Below are 21,116 nucleotides of genomic sequence, written 5' to 3'. Positions count from 1 at the left end.
TATTAAATATACATACTGTAGGCTAATAATAATTGTGCCCTGCCCTCCCATGCATTTCATATGCCCCCCTTAAGACTGAGGTCTGGCGACGGGTCTGATGAGAGGAGAATCCCAGCCCAAGTATAATGCCGTGTTCAACTGCTACTCGGAACTAGGACATTTGGAAATGTACAACTTGCTAACAACTAGTTTTAGTTATACAGTACACGTGCCGCGTTCAACCAGTTAGCAAGTCGGACATTTCCGAGTTTCATAGTTCCGACTAGCACATGAACCCGGCATAAGTCTATTTTGTGACAACAACAACAACAAAAAACACCTATTGCAGTCTGGACGATGGGGCACGGGCACCCCTGCCGTAGGTTCTGAACTCTGTGGTTTCAGTCAATTTCCACAGAGAGGGAGGAAACCCTGACGGTACACAATCATTTCTGTCCGACTCTTTCCCATCAAAGCTTTTTCTACCACCCGCCCTCCTCCTCCCTTCACTCCCTTGTTGGTCTGTTTCATCTATGTAAAGCTAGCCACAATAAGGATTAGCCACAATAGTGGAATATGCGGTTCGCTAATTGAAAGTTATACAAATGGATACTAATAGTGGAATCATGCCATATTTGGACTAGATAAGGCTAAACAAATTTGGAATTATGTTATATAAATTCAACAAAAAAACAGCAATTAGTTAATTTGACAAAAAAAGTACAAATCAGTTGAAATCGCACTGTGGATGTATTCCACTTCAGAATACTTATATTTCACTGTGCAGACTTACCTATGGGGTATCAGTCTACTCAGTGACCCCCACAGAACACCCACTGTGAAGGGTTCAAACAAATATTAGTGTTCAAGCTCATATTGCGGGACTCTGAAACCACTGTGAAATGAGCCACATTAATCCTAAACCAAGTCAATCTACTATGTGTATTGGACGTTCATATTGCACTGTACAGCCTTACCTAAGGATTGTGGATAACTGAAATGGGGTATCAGTCTACTCAGTGACAGTACAGTGCAATATGAAAGTCCAATATGCATAGTAGGTTGACTAGTAAGCTTAATGTGGCTGACTGGGGAGGTGATTTCCCACAGGCTGTACATTGCAGAGCGACTGCATACATTTTCATTCTGGCCCCCCGTGGGAATCGAACCCACAACCCTGGCGTTGCAAGCACCATGCTCTACCAACTGAGCTACACAGTGGGCTTAAGTCTACACCCACAGCTAAAGTCCCACAATAAGTCCTACAACGCTAATATTTGTAAAAACTCTTCACAGTTGTGTTCTGTGGGTGTCATTGAGTGGGCTGATACACAATTTAATGGACCCAAGATCCATAGGTAAGGCTGTACAGTGAAATATAAGTATGCCCCCTAATGCAATTCTGAAATCACAGTGTGATTTCAACTGATTTGTTGTTGTCAAATTAACTATTGTCTTTTGTTTAATTTATACAACATTCCAAACTTGTTTAGCATGATCTAGTCCAAACATGGCATGATTCCACTATTTGTATCCGTTTGTATCACTTTCAATGAGGAACTTTTATTTTGAAGCAAACCGCAAATTCCACTACTGTGGCTAATCCCTATTGTGGCTAGCTTCACATAGGTGTCTGTTTTGCAATTGTGGTGGGAACCATGAAGCCACGTCTTTCGAATGCCCCACAAGGGTAAAAGAGAATGAGGTGGCCAAAGTCAGGGCTATCCAGAGCATATCATATGCAGCAGCTGTTAAAAGGGTTGAGGGTTTGAATGGTGCACTTGAAGAGTCCATGGTGGTGGATAGGCCTTCACTGCAGGCTGCAGGGGTTGCCTTTCACCAGCAGGATCCTGACATTTTAAATGTTAAGAAATTGGACTTCGTGGCCGTTATAGCTATAGTGATAAATGGCACTGCCAAGGTGGAGAGAAGGTCCAGGAAGATAGAATTCATTGTGGAAGCGGCAGAGCGGTTCCTGGGGCTGAAATATTTCTCAGCGAAGGAGTTACATGGAATATTGACACAAGCCGTACCACCCTCTCAGGCCCTAGAGCCTGAGAAGGGCGATATGGAGAATTGAAAGAAGGAAGAAGTGGGAGTTTTGTTTTGTCAATGTACTTTTTTATTTGGGTGGATTAAGTTAGTTTCCCTTTCACGTTTTGGTTTCAACCCGTCCAGTTGGTGGCGGCAATACACCTTTTTGAGTTGTAGTCCGCCATAAAAAAAAGAAGAAGAAGAAGAATAGGCGTTTGTTTTAGTGCGCCCCCTCAAACACGGTTGGGACGGAGCTAGCGAGTCAAGCGTGAGGTCGAGACATTATCCAGAAACAACAACAACAACAACAATCTAGCTAGCTACATATTGTTCAGGTAAGGCTAATTATCTTACCAACATAACTCATAAACCAATATTGCAGTAATATAACCGCATTACAAGCTAGCTACATTTATTTTCCTCTGCAATAATGCCAGCTAGCCACCCCATCACTTCCGCCTCTGATAGCTTGCTAGCTTAACGTGAGCAAATCAGTATTTTTTGATTACCTAATTCACATAGCTAGTTAGGCCTGTTGTTTACTTGGTATTCGTGCCCTGTAATATCAGATATGGACCGTAGAAATGATTCATCACACATTTGTTGACCAGCTAACTATACCTAGTTAGTTAGCGGAATACACAATTTAAGTTGCTATCTAGCTGTTAGCCAAGTTAGCTAGCTGGGTACGTTAATAACAATTTATATGTGAGTTAGCTATCTGGTTGTCTAGCTGAATTCATAATCTTATTGTGGCTAATCAAACTAGTTAGTTAACTTATTCAAAGTTGTTTACTAGTCGGGGGTAGACAGCTAGCTACTAACGTTACGTTAGTTAAGATAATGATGAGTTATGATGTTGATTGACAGCCCACTCCGTTAGCTAGCTACTTAACTTTAGCTGTGTTAGCTAGCTAATGTTATTCTGATTGACATGCAAATATGCACAATCGAGACATCTTGATCTGAGTCTTGTGTTCTGGCTAAATTAAAATAATAATATATGACTGACATGTTCCCTTAGTGGTTTCATGACAAGACACAGCTATGGCTTGGTTTCGGATCACAAATCCTGCAGGATAGTTTTCCGATCATATTAATTAATCAATGATTTTTGAAGTGACAGAGCTAGCCCATTAACAAGGATTTATTTTCGAAGGACAGTTCCACCACTTTGCCACAGCTAACAACAATAGTCTAATTATTTACTGCAGGGCTGTCAAACCCTGTTCCTGGAGATCTACTGTCCTGTAGGTGTTCACTCCAACCCTAATCTAGCGCACCTGATTCTAATAATTAGCTCGTTGATAAACTGAATTAGGTTAGTTACAACTGGGGTTGGAGCGAAACCCTACGGGAGGGTAGCACTCCAGGAACAGAGTTGGAGACTCCTGAACTAAGGAATATGTGGCCCATGCAGGACTTGACAACGTCTTTGTTGCCAGTACCATCCATGCTCCAACTCTTTGTGACCTGCAATGTATTTATGCCTGTCTCTCAATGTTCTCTATCATTTGTCCAGTCATGGCAGCCATCCGAAAGAAGCTGGTCATAGTTGGAGATGGAGCATGTGGGAAGACCTGTCTGCTCATCGTCTTCAGTAAAGACCAGTTCCCTGAAGTCTACGTGCCCACTGTCTTCGAGAACTATGTCGCTGACATTGAGGTCGACAGCAAACAGGTGAAAAAGTCCCCTCCCTTTGTTTTTTCAACCTGTAGTTCTCTCGCTGTAAAGGTAGACTCAAAAATGACATTGTACTCAGCAGGACAATCAATTAGAATCAACAGAATTCAAATCTACCAATATTGCAATTTCCTCCTCCCAATTTGCATCCTCCCTCAAGGCTTGCATACATTGCCAATAGTGGCAGACAGTGTTGGCAGATATACATTTTAGTAGTCATCGATATCTCAATGCAGGACGTCGTATTGCTGACTCTATCAATAATTAAATGTTAGGTTGGCCATTCGGCATCATGCCTTTTCAAGTAGTAGGTCACGTACACGGTATCAGCTTTAACTGGGAAGTTGGCTGATGTCTGAAATCCTTTGGCAGGTTGAGTTGGCACTATGGGATACAGCAGGCCAGGAGGACTATGATAGGCTCCGCCCCCTATCTTACCCAGATACAGATGTCATCCTCATGTGCTTCTCCATCGATAGCCCTGACAGTTTGGGTGAGTATTTAATGCTGCTATGTGCAGACACCCACACATACATCTGTGCAGACATATACACATGCATACATATTCTGTTTTGTGACACGGGCCCTTGTTTTGGTGACACAGCTTTGACAGAATTGGAAGCACACTTACACGCACAAACACAAACACACACAGAGGCATTGTACCTGGACAGCCTTGATTTGTATTCTCTCCTGTGTAGAAAACATCCCAGAGAAATGGACTCCAGAGGTCAAACACTTCTGCCCTAACGTTCCCATCATCCTTGTGGGCAACAAAAAGGACCTGCGTAACGACGAGCACACCCGTAGAGAGCTAGCTAAGATGAAGCAGGTACAGTCAGTCACACACACTACAGTTGTCATCAGGCCTGAAAATTCAAATCCGGTCAGACCTAGCCCGAACCCGAAAAAAAGCCTGACTTCTAGAAAACGGTTGCGCCTTTACCCTGACCATGTTGCCATTGTGTTTAACAGCAAATTTCAACAGTAGGCTATAATGACTGTTGAGAACCATTCTAAGAAAAGTGAGAAGAGGAAAACTCACCTTAGTTGTGTAGGGCAGGGATCATCAACAAGAGCGTCTGCTAAATGACTAAAATGTAATGTAAATGTAGATTCAGCTGCAAGCCTATCTTTTCTTGAGTGGATGGTCAGGGGGCCGGAACATCATTTCAAATAATTTGTATACTAAATTGATCGCAAGAAGCCCAAACAGATATTTGACTAAAACATAATAATTTCAAACCCTTGCTTGCATTTGTATACAATCACATATACACTATATATTCCAAAGTATGTGGACACCCCTTTAAATTAGTGGATTCGTCTATTTCATGTCTAGGAGCAACAACTACTCAGCTGCGAAGTGGTATGCCACATAAGCTCACAGAACGGGACCGCCGAGGGCTGAAGCTCGTAAAAGTCCTCGGCTGCAACACTCACTACAGAGTTCCAAACTGCCTCTGGAAGCAACGCCAGCACAATAACTGTTTGTCGGGAGCTTCATGAAATGGGTTTCCATGGCCAAGCAGCCGCACACAAGCCTAAGATCACCAAGCGCAATGCCAAGCGTCAGCTGGAGTGGTGTAAAGCTCGCCGCCATTGGACTCTGGTGCAGTGGAAACAGATTCTCTGGAGTGACGAATCGCGCTTCACCATCTGGCAGTCCGACAGACAAATCTGGGTTTGGCGGATGCCAGGAGAACGCTACCTGCCCGAATGCATAGTGCCAACTGTAAAGTTTGGTAGAGGAGGAATATTGGTCTGGGGCTGTTTTGTCATGGTTCAGGCTAGGTCCCCTTAGTTCCAGTGAAGGGAAATCGTAACGCTACAGCATACAATGACATTTTAGACAATTCTGTGCTTCCAACTTTGTGGCAACAGTTTGGGGAAGGCCCTTTCTTGTTTCGCATGACAATGCACAAAGCGAGGTCCGTACAGAAATGGTTTGTCGATCGGTGTGGAAGAACTTGACTGGCCTGCACAGAGCCCTGACGTCATCCCCATCGAACACCTTTGGGATGAATTGGAAAGCCGACTGTTTGAAGCTGGTTTACAAAACCGAACGCAAAAGATGCAAAAACTAAACTTCAGAACGGGAAGCATAGAAATAGCACACATAGAACAGATCTACCGCTTCTTATACTTGCTTTCAACAGGAATGAAAGACTCATTGCACAAACGCTAGTTTATCAAGTTTATTGGTAGTTTGCACAGTTTAGGAGGTTTTATAGCGGTGCAGCGAAATTGTTACTAGCTCCTAACAATGCAGTAAAATGTAAAACAAGTACGCAAATAATTTAAAATGTTAAACATTTTTTAAATCAAGAACGGAGGGGCGAATCCAATTAAGCTTAAAATAGCATTCAAACAAATGTAAGGACCTGAAAAGTAATTGCTTTCCAACCTTTTTTAGGACATTCGGATGTATTGTTAGGACATTGGTTTCCTGATAATGTAGGAAAACAAGTACACACACACCTAATTCTCATAGGGTCAATATGTGGCTTTCCTAACTCCACATTGCCTGCCCCCCAGGAGCCTGTGAAACCAGAGGAGGGGCGTGACATGGCGAACCGGATCAGTGCCTTCGGCTACATGGAGTGCTCCGCAAAGACCAAGGATGGCGTCAGGGAAGTGTTTGAGATGGCCACCAGGGCGGCGCTACAGGCCCGGCGGGGGAAGCAGAGAAATAAATGCCTCCTACTGTAAAGGGAGGCGAGGGACTCGGCCTCCTACTGGGGGCAAGGGGAACGACAGAAGATAAGAAATTAGGTCTATTCCCCCTCCGCCCCAAAAAAGACTGTGCTCACCAGTTTTTACTAAAGGTGTAATGCTTTTAATTTGTCGTAAAGTGAAACAAGTTAAATAGTCATGGTTTTGTCAGTATTCAATGATGATGGGGTTATGGAAATGCTTATGTTTTTGTACATGAGTGAATCTGCCATAAACACATCCTTTGTGAACCTGTACTGCCATGCAACTAAAGTGGTCAGCCAGGGGACCTGTTATTGTCATACCTGCCAATTAAGTGCTTGAGCCCCACCCACTGAACTGAGGAATGTCTCCATAGCCAATCAGGGTGGGGTACCCATACACTGTGACCCATAGGCTTGATAATTTTTTAGTTTTTTTATTATGCACACAGGCATAAAATTGTTGAAATAAATGTGCTTCATATAAAGCCCTATGTGCATCTATTCATATGCACACACGGACAAGACTGGACCACTCAGTTTAACGCACGTGTCTTTGTGTAATAAATACCTCTAAGACTTGAGACGGTGGAAGTTAATAGGAACAGGATGATCGATGTAAGAAGCCAAATTGAGATACTGTATAGTTGTTGGGATATCAGTGAGAGGAAAGTAGTGTGGCGAATTCGGGGTGGGTAGTGACCTTATATTTCCCTATACCAAGTCCCTTATGTGTACACACTTCTCTAATGGCCTCACGGCCACCATCCTACTTCTGACACCAATGTAGCAAATTCAGGGGGTAGCCCGGATCCAGCGACTGTCAAGGCAACACCTTAACCGTTACACCAAGAAGTCTGAGCATCTTGAAAAGGTGGATAGGTATTGGGTTAGGGTTGCTACAGTATCATTGTCCTTTGTTTGTCTGCTTCGCCAGAACTAAAAGGAGTTCTGCTTACATCTGCCCATACTAAGCTTTCAGCACAGAGGGTGGACAAATTAACATTTTATTTAACATTTTGTAACATACTCAACTTGTACAAACTTGTATACAATCAAATGCCTTACATGCGTAAATATCCCTTCTAAGGTCTTTGGTATTATTGCAAAACTTGTTCAATAACATTGTTTCAATATGTGCAAATGTATTTCATATTGTCCTATGTAACATCCATATTGTTCTGTACTTTTATTAGAATGACCACATTATACCCATTATCTAAATTCCTGAGGGGTCTGTCATTGGCATATGGCACATTAAGGGTGTGTTCGGTAAAGTGAGGTGACAAGACAATGGCTCTCAAATGACTGTTCTGCAAGGATTGGAGCACTGATGACAAGGGTCATTCAGTTCAAAACGTCATTGGTGTTTCTTGGCCGGGGCGCGAGAGCGGGCGATGACGATCGGAATCACAGCCATGGCAATCAGCCCCACAGCCACTAGGGGGCGGTAGAAGATCCAGCCAGAGGAGATGGTGAGCAGGGAGAGGGAGCAGGAAACACACAGGGCAAAGAGCTTCAGCCCCAAGCTGATCAGCTCTCTAAGAATAGGGACCCAATCCACTGGATAACAAAATACACATGTTAAGAGAGACACTGACATGCATACAGAGCAGTTAAGTTTAGACTGGAACGTAAGATCATGTCTGTATGCTTATGAAAAGTAAAATTAGGTATCGAGTTAACCAATGCGGTGTGTTACCCAGTGTGTGGATGATGCGGATCATCAGACTAATGCCGAGGAACATGAGTAACCAGCCTCCAGCCCTGAGAGCCCAGGTCAGCATAGCATTGTTCTTTTGCTCCCTCTCAAACACTTCCTACCAACACAACCAAAACAAAACTATCAGTGATGTGATCAAGGTAGTATAGAAAATCAGGAAAAACAAGACATGGTTCAGAGTAGGTACATTTCAGTGATGGCTGAAGAGGATATTGTCAGAAAAGTAATCAAGAAAAATCACATCCCTTCAAAAAAGAAAGCCCCACCCCCCACACCTCAGCAGTGAGCTCCTCCAGGTAGATGATCTCTAGTATGTCTCCTGACTTGGTCCTAAAGGGCTTCAAGGTGTCATCACTCTGCATGGCCACAACACTGACCTGTGGGACACCAGGCTCTCAGATCAGTTAGGGTACTCCAGTTAGCAATCAGTTGATGATAAGAGTTGTTCCACTGACAGTTCATTTGAAGAGGATTATGGACTTATGTAGTACACAGTGACTTAAGGGGTACTTGGGGGCAGTATTTAGTGATTAATGATGAATAATGACTTCAATAACTGATAACAGAGAGTAGAAAATAAGAACTTTATTCTCCATCGGGAGATGGACATTTCACAAGTTGACAAAAGCAATCTACAAGCTGACCACCATGGACCAACTGGAGGTCAGTGTAAAGCTCCTGAGCTCTATGTACTCACTGTCTGGGCTGGCCCAGGGTAGCTCCCCTCCCCACTGAGTCCAGCATAGGAGAAGCTCACACGCACGTCTCCCACCTAAACAGCCAACAAATCAAATCACCAGAGTTTAAGTCACAATAGAATGGATAAATATGAGTGGCATGAGCCTGTGCATACCAGCCTTTATGTTAACAGCTATATATATTTATTTATTTATGAAGGTGAGTTGTCGTGTGAAAAACTGTAGGTTTATGTTGGTGAATCATTGTGTAAAAAGCTATACGTTTGTGTAGTGAGCCATCGTTAGAAAAGATTTGAGCGTTTAGACAGGCAGACATATTCTGATATTTTTTTCAATAATTGGTCTTTTGACAAATCAGAGCAGCTCTGAAAAGATCTGACTTGATAGGTCAAAATACCAATGAGTGGGATAAAATATCAGAAGAATTGGGCTGCTTGTCTAAACGCAGCCAGTGTTGTGAGTGACACTCACCTCTGGTCTGCGGGGGTGTTGGGTGTGGTAGAAGTAGTCCTCATCGACCGTGAGAAAGGAGTCAGAGTCAGGAGCGGGGAGATCCTTCAGACGCAATGTCTGGAAGTTCTCAATCTGATCCACCAATCCTCAGGAGAAAATTAAACAAATTAATAAATTAACCAAATCACCGGGATACAAATCAAAAGTTGTTAGACAAGCAATGGAGCTGCTAGCCTGTGTTCTGTAGATACCTTTGGAGAGCGAGAAAGGTCCAACCTGAACATCAGGAGTCACCACTGTTACACTCTCCACTGCCATGGCACTGTAAATGCACCAGCATGTTAGGTAGAGACAACAAAATACCTCTGTACCAGTTCATTAACATAATACCTGCTGTAGTTGTGACTGACAATGAGTGAGACAGAAAGAATGAGACCGAGAAGACAAAATAATTGGAGTACCTCGGGTTGATGTGACCAATCTCTTTATCAAAGTTCCTGCTGTTGATAAGCTCTGCCTTCCACTCTGTATCTGAAGAAAGAGTTAGGATCTGATACATTTCACTGGCATGGCATGCATGTTGCTACTGAAGTAAGTAATGTAGTACCTTTTGTTGTTCTTCACTGTGTGTACCACAGGAGGTTTGTGGCACCTTCATTGGGGGAGTACGGGCTCGTGATAACAGCGGAATGGTATCAAATACAAACACATGGTTTCCATGTGTTTGATGCCATTCCATTTACTCCGTTTCAGCCTTTACTATGAGCCGTCCTCCCCTCAGCAGCCTCCACTGGTCTGTACTTACTGTAGTTGTACGTAGTCTCAGTCTTGGACTCTCCACCCTCGTCATAGTCTCTGAGGAATAGTCACTAGCAGGTTACAAATAAACACACACATCTGACACATGTAGCTGCCTAAACACAACCACAGTATTCATTCTGAATGAGTAGGAGCTATGGATTCCCTGAATCGGCTGTTGGTTAAGTAGTGAGTGAATGAACAAACAAACGAATAGCATGTGCCTGAAAATCAGTTCAGCAAAGACACAAAATGAGTGTTTACACAGGCACACTAATAATTAGTCATGTAAACACCTTACTCTGCGTCAGGTCATAATCAAAGTAAGCATACGCCGATTAAAGCACCTGGATTTCTAAGCAATCTTTCGAATTATTAGGAAAATGTGAACACCAGGGGTATATTTGATCTACGCATGTGTTAGCACCAGCCTAGCGAGCCTCCCTCTTTTGCACGAGTGAAGTGAGTTTGGAAAAACTGAAAGTACAGTGCATTCGGAAAGTATTCAGACCCCTTCACCTTTTGTTATGTTACAGCCTTATTCTAAAATGGATTTTTTAAATTCAATCTACACACAACACCCCATAATGACAAAGCAAAAACAGGTTCAGAATTTGCAAATGTATAGATATTTTTTAAATATCACATTTACATAAGTATTCAGACCCTTTACTCAGTACTTTGTTAAAGCACTTTTGGCAGCGATTACAGCCTTGAGTCTTCTTGGGTATGATGCTTCAAGCTTGGCACACCTTTATTTTGAGAGTTTCTCAGTTTCTCCTCTGCAGATCCTCTCAGGCGCGGTCAGGTTGGATGGGGAGCGTAGCTATTTTCAGGTCTCTCCAGAGACGTTAGATCGGGTTCAAGTCCGGGCTCAGGCTGGGTCACTCAAGGACATTTCAGAGACTTGTCCCGAAGCCACTCCTGCGCTGTCTTGCCTTTGTGCTTAGGGTCATTTTCCTGTTGGAAAGTGAACCTAGGGTCGTTGTCCTGTTGGAAATTGAACCGTCGCCCCAGTCTGAGGTCTTGAGCGCTTCTCATGGTCTGAGAGTCCTTTAGGTGCCTTTTGGCAAACTCCAAGCGGGCTGTCATGTGCCCTTTACTGAGGAGTGGCTTCCGTCTGGCCACTCTACCATAAAGGCCTGATTGGTGGAGTGCTGCACAGATGGTTGTCCTTCTGGAAGGTTCTCCCATCTCCACAGAGGAACTCTATCAGAGTGACCATCGGGTTCTTGGTCACCTCCCTGACCAAGGCCCTTCTCCCCCGATTGCTCAGTTTGGCCGGGCGGCCAGCTCTAGGAAGAGTCTTGGTGGTTCGAAACTTCTTCCATTTAAGAATGATGTAGGCTACTGTGTTCTTGGGGACCTTCAAAGCCGCATAAATGTTTTGGTACCCTTCCCCAGATCTCTGCCTCAACACAATCCTGTCTCGGAGCTCTACGGACAATTCCTTCGACCTCATGGCTTGGTTTTTGCTCTGACATACACGGTCAACTGTGGGACCATATATACACACACACACACACACACACACACGTGTGTGTGCGCCTTTCCAAATCATGTCCAATCAATTGAATTTACCACAGGTGGACTCCGATCAAGTTGTAGAAACATCAAGGATGATCAATGGAAACATGATGCACTTGAGAGTCTCATAGCAAAGGGTCTGAATACATATGTAAATAAGTTGTTTATTTGTAATACATTAGCAAAAACCTGTTTTCGCTTTGTCATTATGGGGTATTGTGTGTAGATCAAATTGTTTTTATTTAATCCATTTTAGAATAAGGCTGTAACGTAACAAAATGTGGAAAAAGTCAAGGGGTTTGAATACTTTCCGAATGCACTGTATGCATCTTAGAAATAGTTTCCACATACAAACTTTATATGTCCGAACTCAGAATCAAATACACTTCACAAAAACAACAGTCGCTGTGTGATTGGCGATTTTCGGCATTTATCAAAGTCCCAGCAGGTATCCTGATTTCAGGTGTGTCCATGTTAACAGGATTATTAGGGAAATTTCTTGCAAAGCATGTAAACATTTTAAACTATTATCTTTAAACTGAATATTCACAATAACCATATGATCGTGCGCATGTAAACGTACCCAGTGAAGGTCGGTGAAAAGAGACCCGTCAGTAACTGATGAGGAATGACGATCATAGTCCTGTCCACCAGTTAGCTCAACCCTACATACAGTGCCTTCAGAAAGTATTCACATTGACTTTCACACATTTTGTTGTGTTGCAGCCTGAATTTAAAAATTGAGATTGTGTCACTGACCTACACACAATAATCCCTAATGTCAAAGTGGAAATATGTTTTTATAAAGTTTTACAAATGAATTAAAGATGAAAAGCCTTAAGTATTCAACCCCTTTGTTATGGCAAGCTTAAATACGTTCAGGAGTAAAGATTTGCTTAACAAGTCACATAATAAGTTGCATGGACTCACTCTGTGCAATAAGTGTTTAACATGATTTTTGAATGACAACCTCACCGCTGTACCCCACACATACAATTATCTGTAAGGTCCCTCAGTTGAGCAGTGAATTTCTAACAGATTCAACCACAAAGACCAGGGAGGTTTTCCAATGCCTCGGAAAGAAGGGCACCTATTGGTTGATGGGGAAAAAAGCTGACATTGAATATCCCTTTGAGCATGGTGAGGTTATTAATTACACTGGATGGTGTATCAATACACCCAGTCACTACAAAGATACCAGGTGTTACTCCACAATACTAACAAATGACAGTGAAAAGAAGGAAGCCTATACAGTATAAAAGTATTCCAAAACAAAACATGCATCCTGTTTGCAATAAGGCACTAAAGTAAACCTGCAAAAAATTTGACAAATAAATTAACTTTATGTCCTGAATACAAAGGGTTATGTTTGAGGCAAATCCAACACTGAGTACCACTCTTCATATTTGTAAGCTTGGTGCTGGCTGCATCATGATATGGGTATGCTTGACATCAGCAAGGACTAGTGGAGTTTTTAGGATAAAAAAAAAATATTTAAAAAATGGAACAGAGCTAAGCACAGGTAAAAATCCTAGAGGAAAACCTGGTTCAGTCTGCTTTCCAACAGACACTCGGATACAAATTCACCTTTCAGCAGGACAATAACTTAAAACACAAGGCCAAATATACACTGGAGTTGCTTACCAAGACAACATTGAAAGTTCCTGAATGTCCTAGTTAAAGTTGACCAAATTTCTTTATAGAAGAAATAAATAAAATAAAAACAATAATAATATATATTTTTTTTAAAGGGGGGGGGTGTATATATATATATATAAATAAAAGGCTTCAAAATCTATGGCAAGACTTGAAAATGGCTAACTTGACAGAGCTTGGAGAATTTTAAAAAGCAAAATGTGCAAATATTATACAACCCAGGTGTGCAAAGCTCAGAAACGTACCCAGAAAGACTCACCGTCAGCGGTGAGTCTAACACTCAGGGGTGTGAATACTCATGTGAATTAAATATTTCATTTTCAATAAATTTCTAAAAACATGTTTTCACTGTCATTATGGAGTAGTGTGTGGATGGGTGTTTTTTATTTAATACATTTTGAATTCAGGCTGTAACACAACTAACTGTGGAATAAGTCAAGGGGTATGAATCATTTCTGAATGCACTGTACCTGCCAGATCATAAGACCCTGACTCACCTGCTCTCGCTGTACTCCACCCATTGGTACATCTCCACCTGTCTCTTCAGCTTCACCGCCTGCACCGCCACTCTGTAGTTCGGGTCATGGAGGGGCTAGAGAGGAGAGGGATGGGAGGAGGACGTGATGACAGGTTAAGATCAGGGACCATATCCACAAAGCAACTCTGAGTAGGAGTGCTGAATAAATACGATTTATATGGACAGATCCTAGATCAGCACCTCCTACTCTGAGATGCTTTGTGGATATGAGCCCAGGTAAAGAAATGAGATCAGAAAGAGGCTTAAGGGAACCTTTCTGTAAAGCATTTGAGCAGTAGGAGAACTGAATAGTAACAGTGGTAGGCCTATATTGGTTTATTATTATTACACAAGAGTTACAGCAGCGCTCAGTTGTACCAGCACCTCTAATAGAATTTGGGTCAGGTGATGAGACTGGTAATAGTAATGTGTAGTGGTGAGTATTGTAGGCCTATACCTGTAAGGTGCGCAGTGGGGCTGTCAGGTGAACCAGATGGTTGTTGTTATGGTCCAGTGGGCTGGAGTACAGGTGCAGGGACACCACCTGAGAGAGACCCTCATCCAGGGAGGTAGCGGTTCTCAGGGCCCTTCCCTGTGTGGGGAAACCAACTGTTGGACTACTGGAGGCCTATACATGCTAAATAGCCTATTCTACACACACACAGTTTATCTGAAACATGTCATATTTCAGAAATCTTTTGTTTCAATGATACAATATTCTAGAAATGTCCACAGACATACACTTTACTGTGCTGCTACATACACTACCGTTCAACAGTTTGGGGTCACTTAGAAAAGTCCTTGTTTTCGAAAGAAAAGCATTTTTTTTTGTCCATTAAAATAACATCAAATTGATCAGAAATACAGTGTAGACATTGTTAATGTTGTAAATGGCTATTGTAGCTGGAAACTGCTGATTTTTTATGGAATATCTACATAGGCCCATTATCAGCAACCATCAGTCCTGTGTTCCAATGGCACGTTGTGTTTGCTAATCCAAGTTGATCATTTTACAAGGCTAATTGATCATTAGAAAACTTTTGCAATTAGTGGCTTGCGAAAGTATTTACCCACCTTGGCATTTTTCCTATTTTGTTGCCTTACAACCTGGAATTAAAATGGATTTTTTGGGGGTTTGTATCATTTGATTTACACAACATGCCTACCACTTTGAAGATGCAAAATATGTTTTATTGTGAAACCAACAAGACAAAAAAACAGAAAACTTGAGCGTGCACAACTATTCACCCCCCCAAAAGTCAATACTTTGTAGAGCCACCTTTTGCAGCAATTACAGCTGCAAGTCTCTTGGGGTATGTCTCTATAAGCATGGCACATCTAGCCACTGGGATTTTTGCCCATTCTTCAAGGCAAAACTGCTCCAGCTCCTTCAAGTTGGATGGGTTCCACTGGTGTACAGCAATCTTTAAGTCATACCACAGATTCTCAAATGGATTGAGGTCTGGGCTTTGACTAGGCCATTCCAAGACATTTAAATGTTTCCCCTTAAACCACTCGAGTGTTGCTTTAGCAGTATGCTTAGGGTCATTGTCCTGCTGGAAGGTGAACCTCCGTCCCAGTCTCAAATCTCCAGAAGACTGAAACAGGTTTCCCCTCAAGAATTTCCCTGTATTTAGCGCCTTCCATCATTCCTTCAAGTCTGACCAGTTTCCCAGTCCCTGCCGATTAAAAACATCCCCACAGCATGATGCTGCCACCAACATGCTTCACTGTGGGGATGGTGTTCTCGGGTGATGAGAGGTGTTGGGTTTGCGCCAGACATAGCGTTTTCCTTGATGGCCAAAAAGCTATATTTTAGTCTCATCTGACCAGAGTACCTTCTTCCATTTGTTTGGAGATTCTCCCACATGCCTTTTGGCGAACACCAAACGTGTTTGCTTATTTTTTTTCTTTAAGCAATGGCTTTTTTCTGGCCACTCTTCCGTAAAGCCCAGCTCTGTGGAGTGTACGGCTTAAAGTGGTCCTATGGACAGATACTCCAATCTGCGCTGTGGAGCTTTGCAGCTCCTTCAGGGTTATCTTTGGTCTCTTTGTTGCCTCTGATTAATGCCCTCCTTGCCTGGTCCGTGAGTTTTGGTGGGCGGCCCTCTCTTGGCAGGTTTGTTGTGGTGCCATATTCTTTCCATTTGTTAATAATGGATTTAAAATGGTGCTCCGTGGGATGTTCAAAGTGTCAGATATTTTTTTAGAACCCAACCCTGATCTGTACTTCTCCACAACTTTGTCCCTGACCTGTTTGGAGAGCTCCTTGGTCTTCATGGTGCCGCTTGCTTGGTGGTGCTCCTTGCTTAGTGGTGCTCCTAGCTTAGTGGTGTTGCAGACTCTGGGGCCTTTCAGAACAGGTGTGTATGTATGTATGTATATATATATACACATACACTGAGATCATGTGACACTTAGATTGCACACAGGTGGACTTTATTTAACTAATTATGTGACTTCTGAAGGTAATTGGTTGCACCAGATCTTATTTAGGGGCTTCATAGCAAAGGGGGTGAATACATATGCACGCACCACTTTCCCGTTATTTATCTTTTAGAATTTTTTGCAACAAGTTTTATTTTATTTTTTCACTTCACCAATTTGGATTATTTTGTGTATGTCCATTACATGAAATCCAAATAAAAATAAACTTAAATTACAGGTTGTAATACAACAAAATAGGAAAAACGCCAAGGGGGATGAATACTTTTGCAAGGCACTATGTTAGCACAGCTGAAAACTGTTGTGCTGATTAAAGAAGCAATAGAAACGGGTCTTCTTGAGACTAGTTGAGTATCTGGAGCATCAGCAATTGTGGGTTCGATTACAGGATCAAAATGGCCAGAAACAAGTAACTTTCTTCTGAAACTCGTCAGTCTATTCTTGTTCTGAAAAATGATGGCTATTCCATGCAAAAAATTGCCAAGAAACTGAAGATCTCGTACAACGCTGAGTACTACTCCCTTCACAGAGCAGCGCAAACTGGCTCTAACCAGAATAGAAAGAGGAGTGGGAGGCCCCGGTGCACAACTGAGCAAGAGGACAAATACATTAGTCTAGTTTTTGAGAAACAGACGCCTCACAGGTCTTGCTCAGTTGTGCACCGGGGCCTCCCACTCCTTTCTATTCTGGTTAGAGCCAATTTGCGCTGTTCTGTGAAGGGAGTACACAGCGTTGTATGAGATCTTCAGTTTCTTGGCAATTTCTCACATGGAATAGCCATCTTTTCTCAGAACAAGAATAGACTGACAAGTTTCAGAAGAAAGTTATTTGTTTCTGGCCATTTTGATCCTGTAGTCGAACCCATAATTGCTGATGCTCCAGATACTCAACTAGTCTCAAGAAGGCCCGTTTTATTGCTTCTTTAAATCAGCACAACAGTTTTCAGCTGTGCTAACATAATTGCAAAAGGGTTTTCTAATGATCAATTAGCCTTTTAAAATGATAAACTTGGATTAGCAAACACAACGTGCCATTGGAACACAGGGCTGATGGTTGCTGATAATGGGCCTCTGTAGGCCAATTTAGATATTCCATAAAAATAAAAAATAAATTATATATATCAGCCGTTTCCAGCTACAATAGCCATTTACAACATTAACAATGTCTACACTGTATTTCGGATCAATTTGATGTTATTTTAATGGACAAAAAAAAAAGCTTTTCTTTCGAAAATAAGAATTTCTAAGTGACCCCAAACTTTTGAACGGTAGTGTACACTGTTTGAAACTACTCGCCTCATTGGTGAAAAGGACGTAAAAAGAGAGCGCGAACAGTGTAACACCAAGAACTGTTCCCCCTGCGGTTTCACTCAGACGCTCCAGGAAGCCGGGCTTGGAACGGCTGGTTGTCCGCGTGTGCTGGTCATGTTCTGCCGATAACTGTGAGAAGGGCAGAATAAATATGCAGGGCCCGGTTTCCCAAAAGCATCTTAAATATGCACTATGCAGAAATCGCTCCGCCATTTCCTGGTTGCTAACATTCTATGAGCGCCTAATTTAAGTTTATGTGAAGAGACAAGCAAGTGTAGAAAATCATTGTACCATCTAAACCGCTGTGAAATATTTTTCTTAGCCAAAATTATATTTTCGGCTGCCCTGAACCGTCTCTCCATCACTACGCACTTTTAGGGTTGAGTAATCAGCTGGATGAAAATAAATATCAGAATGACTGATAAATGGCAAGGCTGGCTATGGTAATGTTAATAAAGAAATAAAACTTACTGTTGAAGCTGACATTGTCTGGATAGTTCCACGCCCAACCATGTATCAGCAAAGGGATAAAGTTTGCAGTAGCCTTAGTTGGCTATTGACGTCCTTGATTCAAAACAGACTAGCAAGCATTAGTTGCCCGGTTTGTTCCTGCTATAACCTACCCGCGGATACTCAAAACCGTCTACAAGCAAGAGACATCAACACAATGAAGCAAGAACTTGAAATATGCGTTTCGTGAGGTGAAAGGACATTTGACATATCTTCTTGGGGATGCTGGGAAATGTAGGCATGCTGTCATAACGGCCCCTCCACTGTCTTTAGCCTCGCCCTCCTTCTTTTTTATTATCACAGAGAGGAAGAGGCGAAGCGAGAGGATTTACACCGCCCAATCTGTCCGCGTGAAATAAGACCTTTTTTGTATGGAGGTCTATGAGAGAATGTCGATTAGAAGTTTCGTAATGTTTAGGCTGTTACAAATGTACTGATGAAAGTGGATGCACGTGGCATTCTGGCAACTTTGAGAAAAACGACTTAGTTGTTGTGCCTGTTGTCAGTTGTGGAAAAAGTACCCAATTTTCATAGACTGACTCAAGTAAAAGTGAAAGTCACCCAGTAAAATACTACTTGAGTAAAAGTCTGAAAGTATTTGGTTTTAAATATACTTATCAAAAGTAAATGTAATTGCTAAAATATACTTAAGTATCAAAAGTAAAAGTATAAATCCTTTCAAATTCCTTATGTTAAGCAAACCAGATGTCAAAATTTTCTTGTAATTTTTATTTATTTACTGATCGTGTAAATCACTCAGACATCATTTACAAACGAAGCATGTGTATTTAGTGAGTCCGCCAGATCAGAGGTAGTAGGGATGACCAGGGATGTTCTCTTGAGAACTGCGTGAATTGGACCATTTTCCAGTCCTGCTAAGCATTCAAAATGTAACGAGTACTTTTGGGTGTCAGGGGAAAACATATGGAGTAAAAAGTACATGATTTTCTTTAGGAATGTAGTGAAGTAAAAGTATAAGTTGTCAAAAATATAAATAGTAAAGTTAAGTACAGATACCCCCATAAACGACTTAAGTAGTACTTTAAAGTATTTTTACTTAAGTGTTTTACACCACTGCCTGTTGTTCACACACGTATCTGCCCTCTCATTGGCTAGAATTGTCCCACCTGATCTCGCCTGCCTTCAATCATTGAGGACATGTATTTCCATTGTTAGAGCGGTCACTCTGCTATCTTGTCAAGGTCCATCTACATAATCTTTGATTATCATTGCCTGGATTCCACAGGGTTTCCCAAACTCGGTCCTGGGGTCCCCTTGGGTGCATGTTTAGTTTTTTGCCCAAACTACACATCTGATTCAAATAATCAAAGCTTGATGATGAGTTGGTTATTTGAATCAGCTGTGTAGTGCTAAGGCAAAAAACAAAACGTGCACCCAGGGGGGGCCCCAGGACCGAGTTTAGGAAACCCTGACCTGGATGACTACATTTGCGAAGGAGAAGGCAACCTCAAGAGGCAAGTGCTTTTTGTTACAAGCAGTTTGTTTGGGGAAATTCCACGGTAACAGTGACACTGAGACTCAGATTAAAATGTAAAATGTATGTCAAACAAAAACCAATGGTTGCAAAGTTAAATAAACCATACAACTCTGTGCACAAGGACTACTTGACAATTCCCACTGAATTTTACGGAAACACATTTACTTGAAGAATAGTGCAGATGTAAAGTTTGGTAACAGAATGATGGCACAAATCGATATTCTGTTACCAAACTTTGCATCTGCACGGTTCTTCAAGTAAATGTGTTTTTGTAAAATCTTCAGTGTTACAATTGTTAAAAGTAGTCCTTGTGCATATAGTTGTATGGTTTGTTTAACTTTGCAATCATTGGTTTTTGTTTGACATACATTTTAAAGTGAAAAATCGGAGTCTCTCGGTTACCATGGAATTGCCCTTTTGTTAGTTCAGTTATCCCTGTGTATGAATAATACTGTGTGGTAGCTTGCATAATAAATCAGACTTTTATACCAATACTGATATATAGTCTGAAACGTAGAGGTTTACCTTACAAGCCAGAATGTTGAATAAAACTACATTTGAACTTACTCTGCCAGCTGTCTATGAGGTTGGTCCTTCAGCCGCTCGTAATTTGAGATAAAATATCCACAGGAAAGTATAGTTTACCCAACTTTTTAGAGTGCCGGTACTGCCGTTGAAATTGATATCACCTTGCACATGCACAAAACCATGTAAACCCCTGCAGACTTAGTTTTCATGCATGCGTCACCTGTATGTACTTCCGTCTTGTGGGGAGCCTGCCATCTTCTCCTGTAGCCACAGCTTCTGCAAGCCCTGCCTGGAGGCCAGCTGGAGGCAGGCAGGGGTCCAAGAATGCCCTGTCTGCTGATGTAGGTCCGCCAGAGACCAGCCCCCAGTCACTCTGGCCCTAAGAAGCATCTGTGATGCCCCGCTGAGGGAGAGGGAGCACCAGAACACTCAGGGGCCCACAGAGGAGGCTATGGAGGGGGTTACTGAGGGGGCTACAGAGGGGCCCTCGCAAGTAGAAGACAAGGGCCCGTAGGCTGTGTGTAGCCTCCACTCCCAGAGGCCCTGTTTCTTCTGCCTTGAGGAAGAGTGTGTGCTTTGTGTGGAGTGTGTGTCTGATCACACAGACCACATTTTCTGCTCCATGTCAAAGGCAGCAACCCAGTGGAGAGAGCAGCTCTGAACTACAGTCGTGGTCAAAAGTGTTGAGAATGACACATACACATTTTCACAAAGTCTGCTGCCTCAGTTTGGATTATGGTAATTTGCATATACTCCAGAATGTCATGAAGAGTGATCAGATTAATTGCAATTAATTGCAAAGTCCCTCTATGTGAACTTAATTCCCAAAAAACATTTCCACTGCATTTCAGCCCTGCCACAAAAGGACCAGCTGCCATCATGTCAGTGATTCTCTCGTTAACACAGGTGAGAGTGATGACGAGGACAAGGCTGGAGATCACTCTGTCATGCTGATTGAGTTAGAATAACAGACTGGAAGCTTTAAAATGAGGGTGGTGCTTGAAATCATTGTTCTTCCTCTGTTAACCATGGTTACCTGCAAGGAAACACGTGCCATCATC

At 42.3% G+C, this 21,116-nt stretch overlaps 2 protein-coding genes across 2 annotated transcripts; one reads left to right on the top strand and one right to left on the bottom strand.

Annotated features, from left to right (window-relative positions):
• Positions 1-2,217: 2,217 nt before the first annotated feature.
• Positions 2,218-6,884, top strand: LOC121575450 (transforming protein RhoA-like). Its single transcript, XM_041888578.2, has 5 exons — positions 2,218-2,348; positions 3,536-3,693; positions 4,069-4,189; positions 4,398-4,528; positions 6,235-6,884. The coding sequence occupies exons 2-5, from the start codon at positions 3,538-3,540 to the stop codon at positions 6,406-6,408; spliced, it is 582 nt and encodes a 193-aa protein (XP_041744512.1). The 5' UTR covers positions 2,218-2,348; positions 3,536-3,537; the 3' UTR covers positions 6,409-6,884.
• A 684-nt stretch (positions 6,885-7,568) lies between these two features.
• Positions 7,569-18,272, bottom strand: LOC121575437 (transmembrane protein 43). The gene is made up of 12 exons (XM_041888555.2): positions 17,991-18,272; positions 17,505-17,648; positions 14,222-14,356; positions 13,745-13,839; positions 10,072-10,121; positions 9,728-9,797; positions 9,518-9,588; positions 9,285-9,412; positions 8,813-8,887; positions 8,391-8,492; positions 8,095-8,212; positions 7,569-7,955 (listed from the first exon to the last, which is right to left on the bottom strand). Exons 1-12 carry the CDS (start codon positions 18,030-18,032, stop codon positions 7,753-7,755), a joined length of 1,233 nt encoding a protein of 410 aa, XP_041744489.1. The 5' UTR covers positions 18,033-18,272; the 3' UTR covers positions 7,569-7,752.
• Positions 18,273-21,116: the final 2,844 nt, after the last annotated feature.

Source organism: Coregonus clupeaformis, chromosome 10 (genome assembly GCF_020615455.1).
Source record: "Coregonus clupeaformis isolate EN_2021a chromosome 10, ASM2061545v1, whole genome shotgun sequence".
NCBI lineage: Eukaryota > Metazoa > Chordata > Actinopteri > Salmoniformes > Salmonidae > Coregonus > Coregonus clupeaformis.
Note: the sequence above shows the minus strand (reverse complement) of the source record. Positions and strands in the feature narration are given on the sequence as shown.

Coding starts and splice junctions, on each gene's coding strand:
- LOC121575450 (XM_041888578.2), top strand. CDS start 3,538: ATGGCAGCCATCCGAAAGAAGCTGGTCATAGTTGGAGATGGAGCATGT. Junction 3,694..4,068: donor TTGAGGTCGACAGCAAACAG/GTGAAAAAGTCC, acceptor ATCCTTTGGCAG/GTTGAGTTGGCACTATGGGA. Junction 4,190..4,397: donor CGATAGCCCTGACAGTTTGG/GTGAGTATTTAA, acceptor TCTCCTGTGTAG/AAAACATCCCAGAGAAATGG.
- LOC121575437 (XM_041888555.2), bottom strand. CDS start 18,032: ATGGTTGGGCGTGGAACTATCCAGACAATGTCAGCTTCAACA. Junction 13,840..14,221: donor CCCCACTGCGCACCTTACAG/GTATAGGCCTAC, acceptor TCTCCTCTCTAG/CCCCTCCATGACCCGAACTA. Junction 7,956..8,094: donor CCGCATCATCCACACACTGG/GTAACACACCGC, acceptor TTTGTTATCCAG/TGGATTGGGTCCCTATTCTT.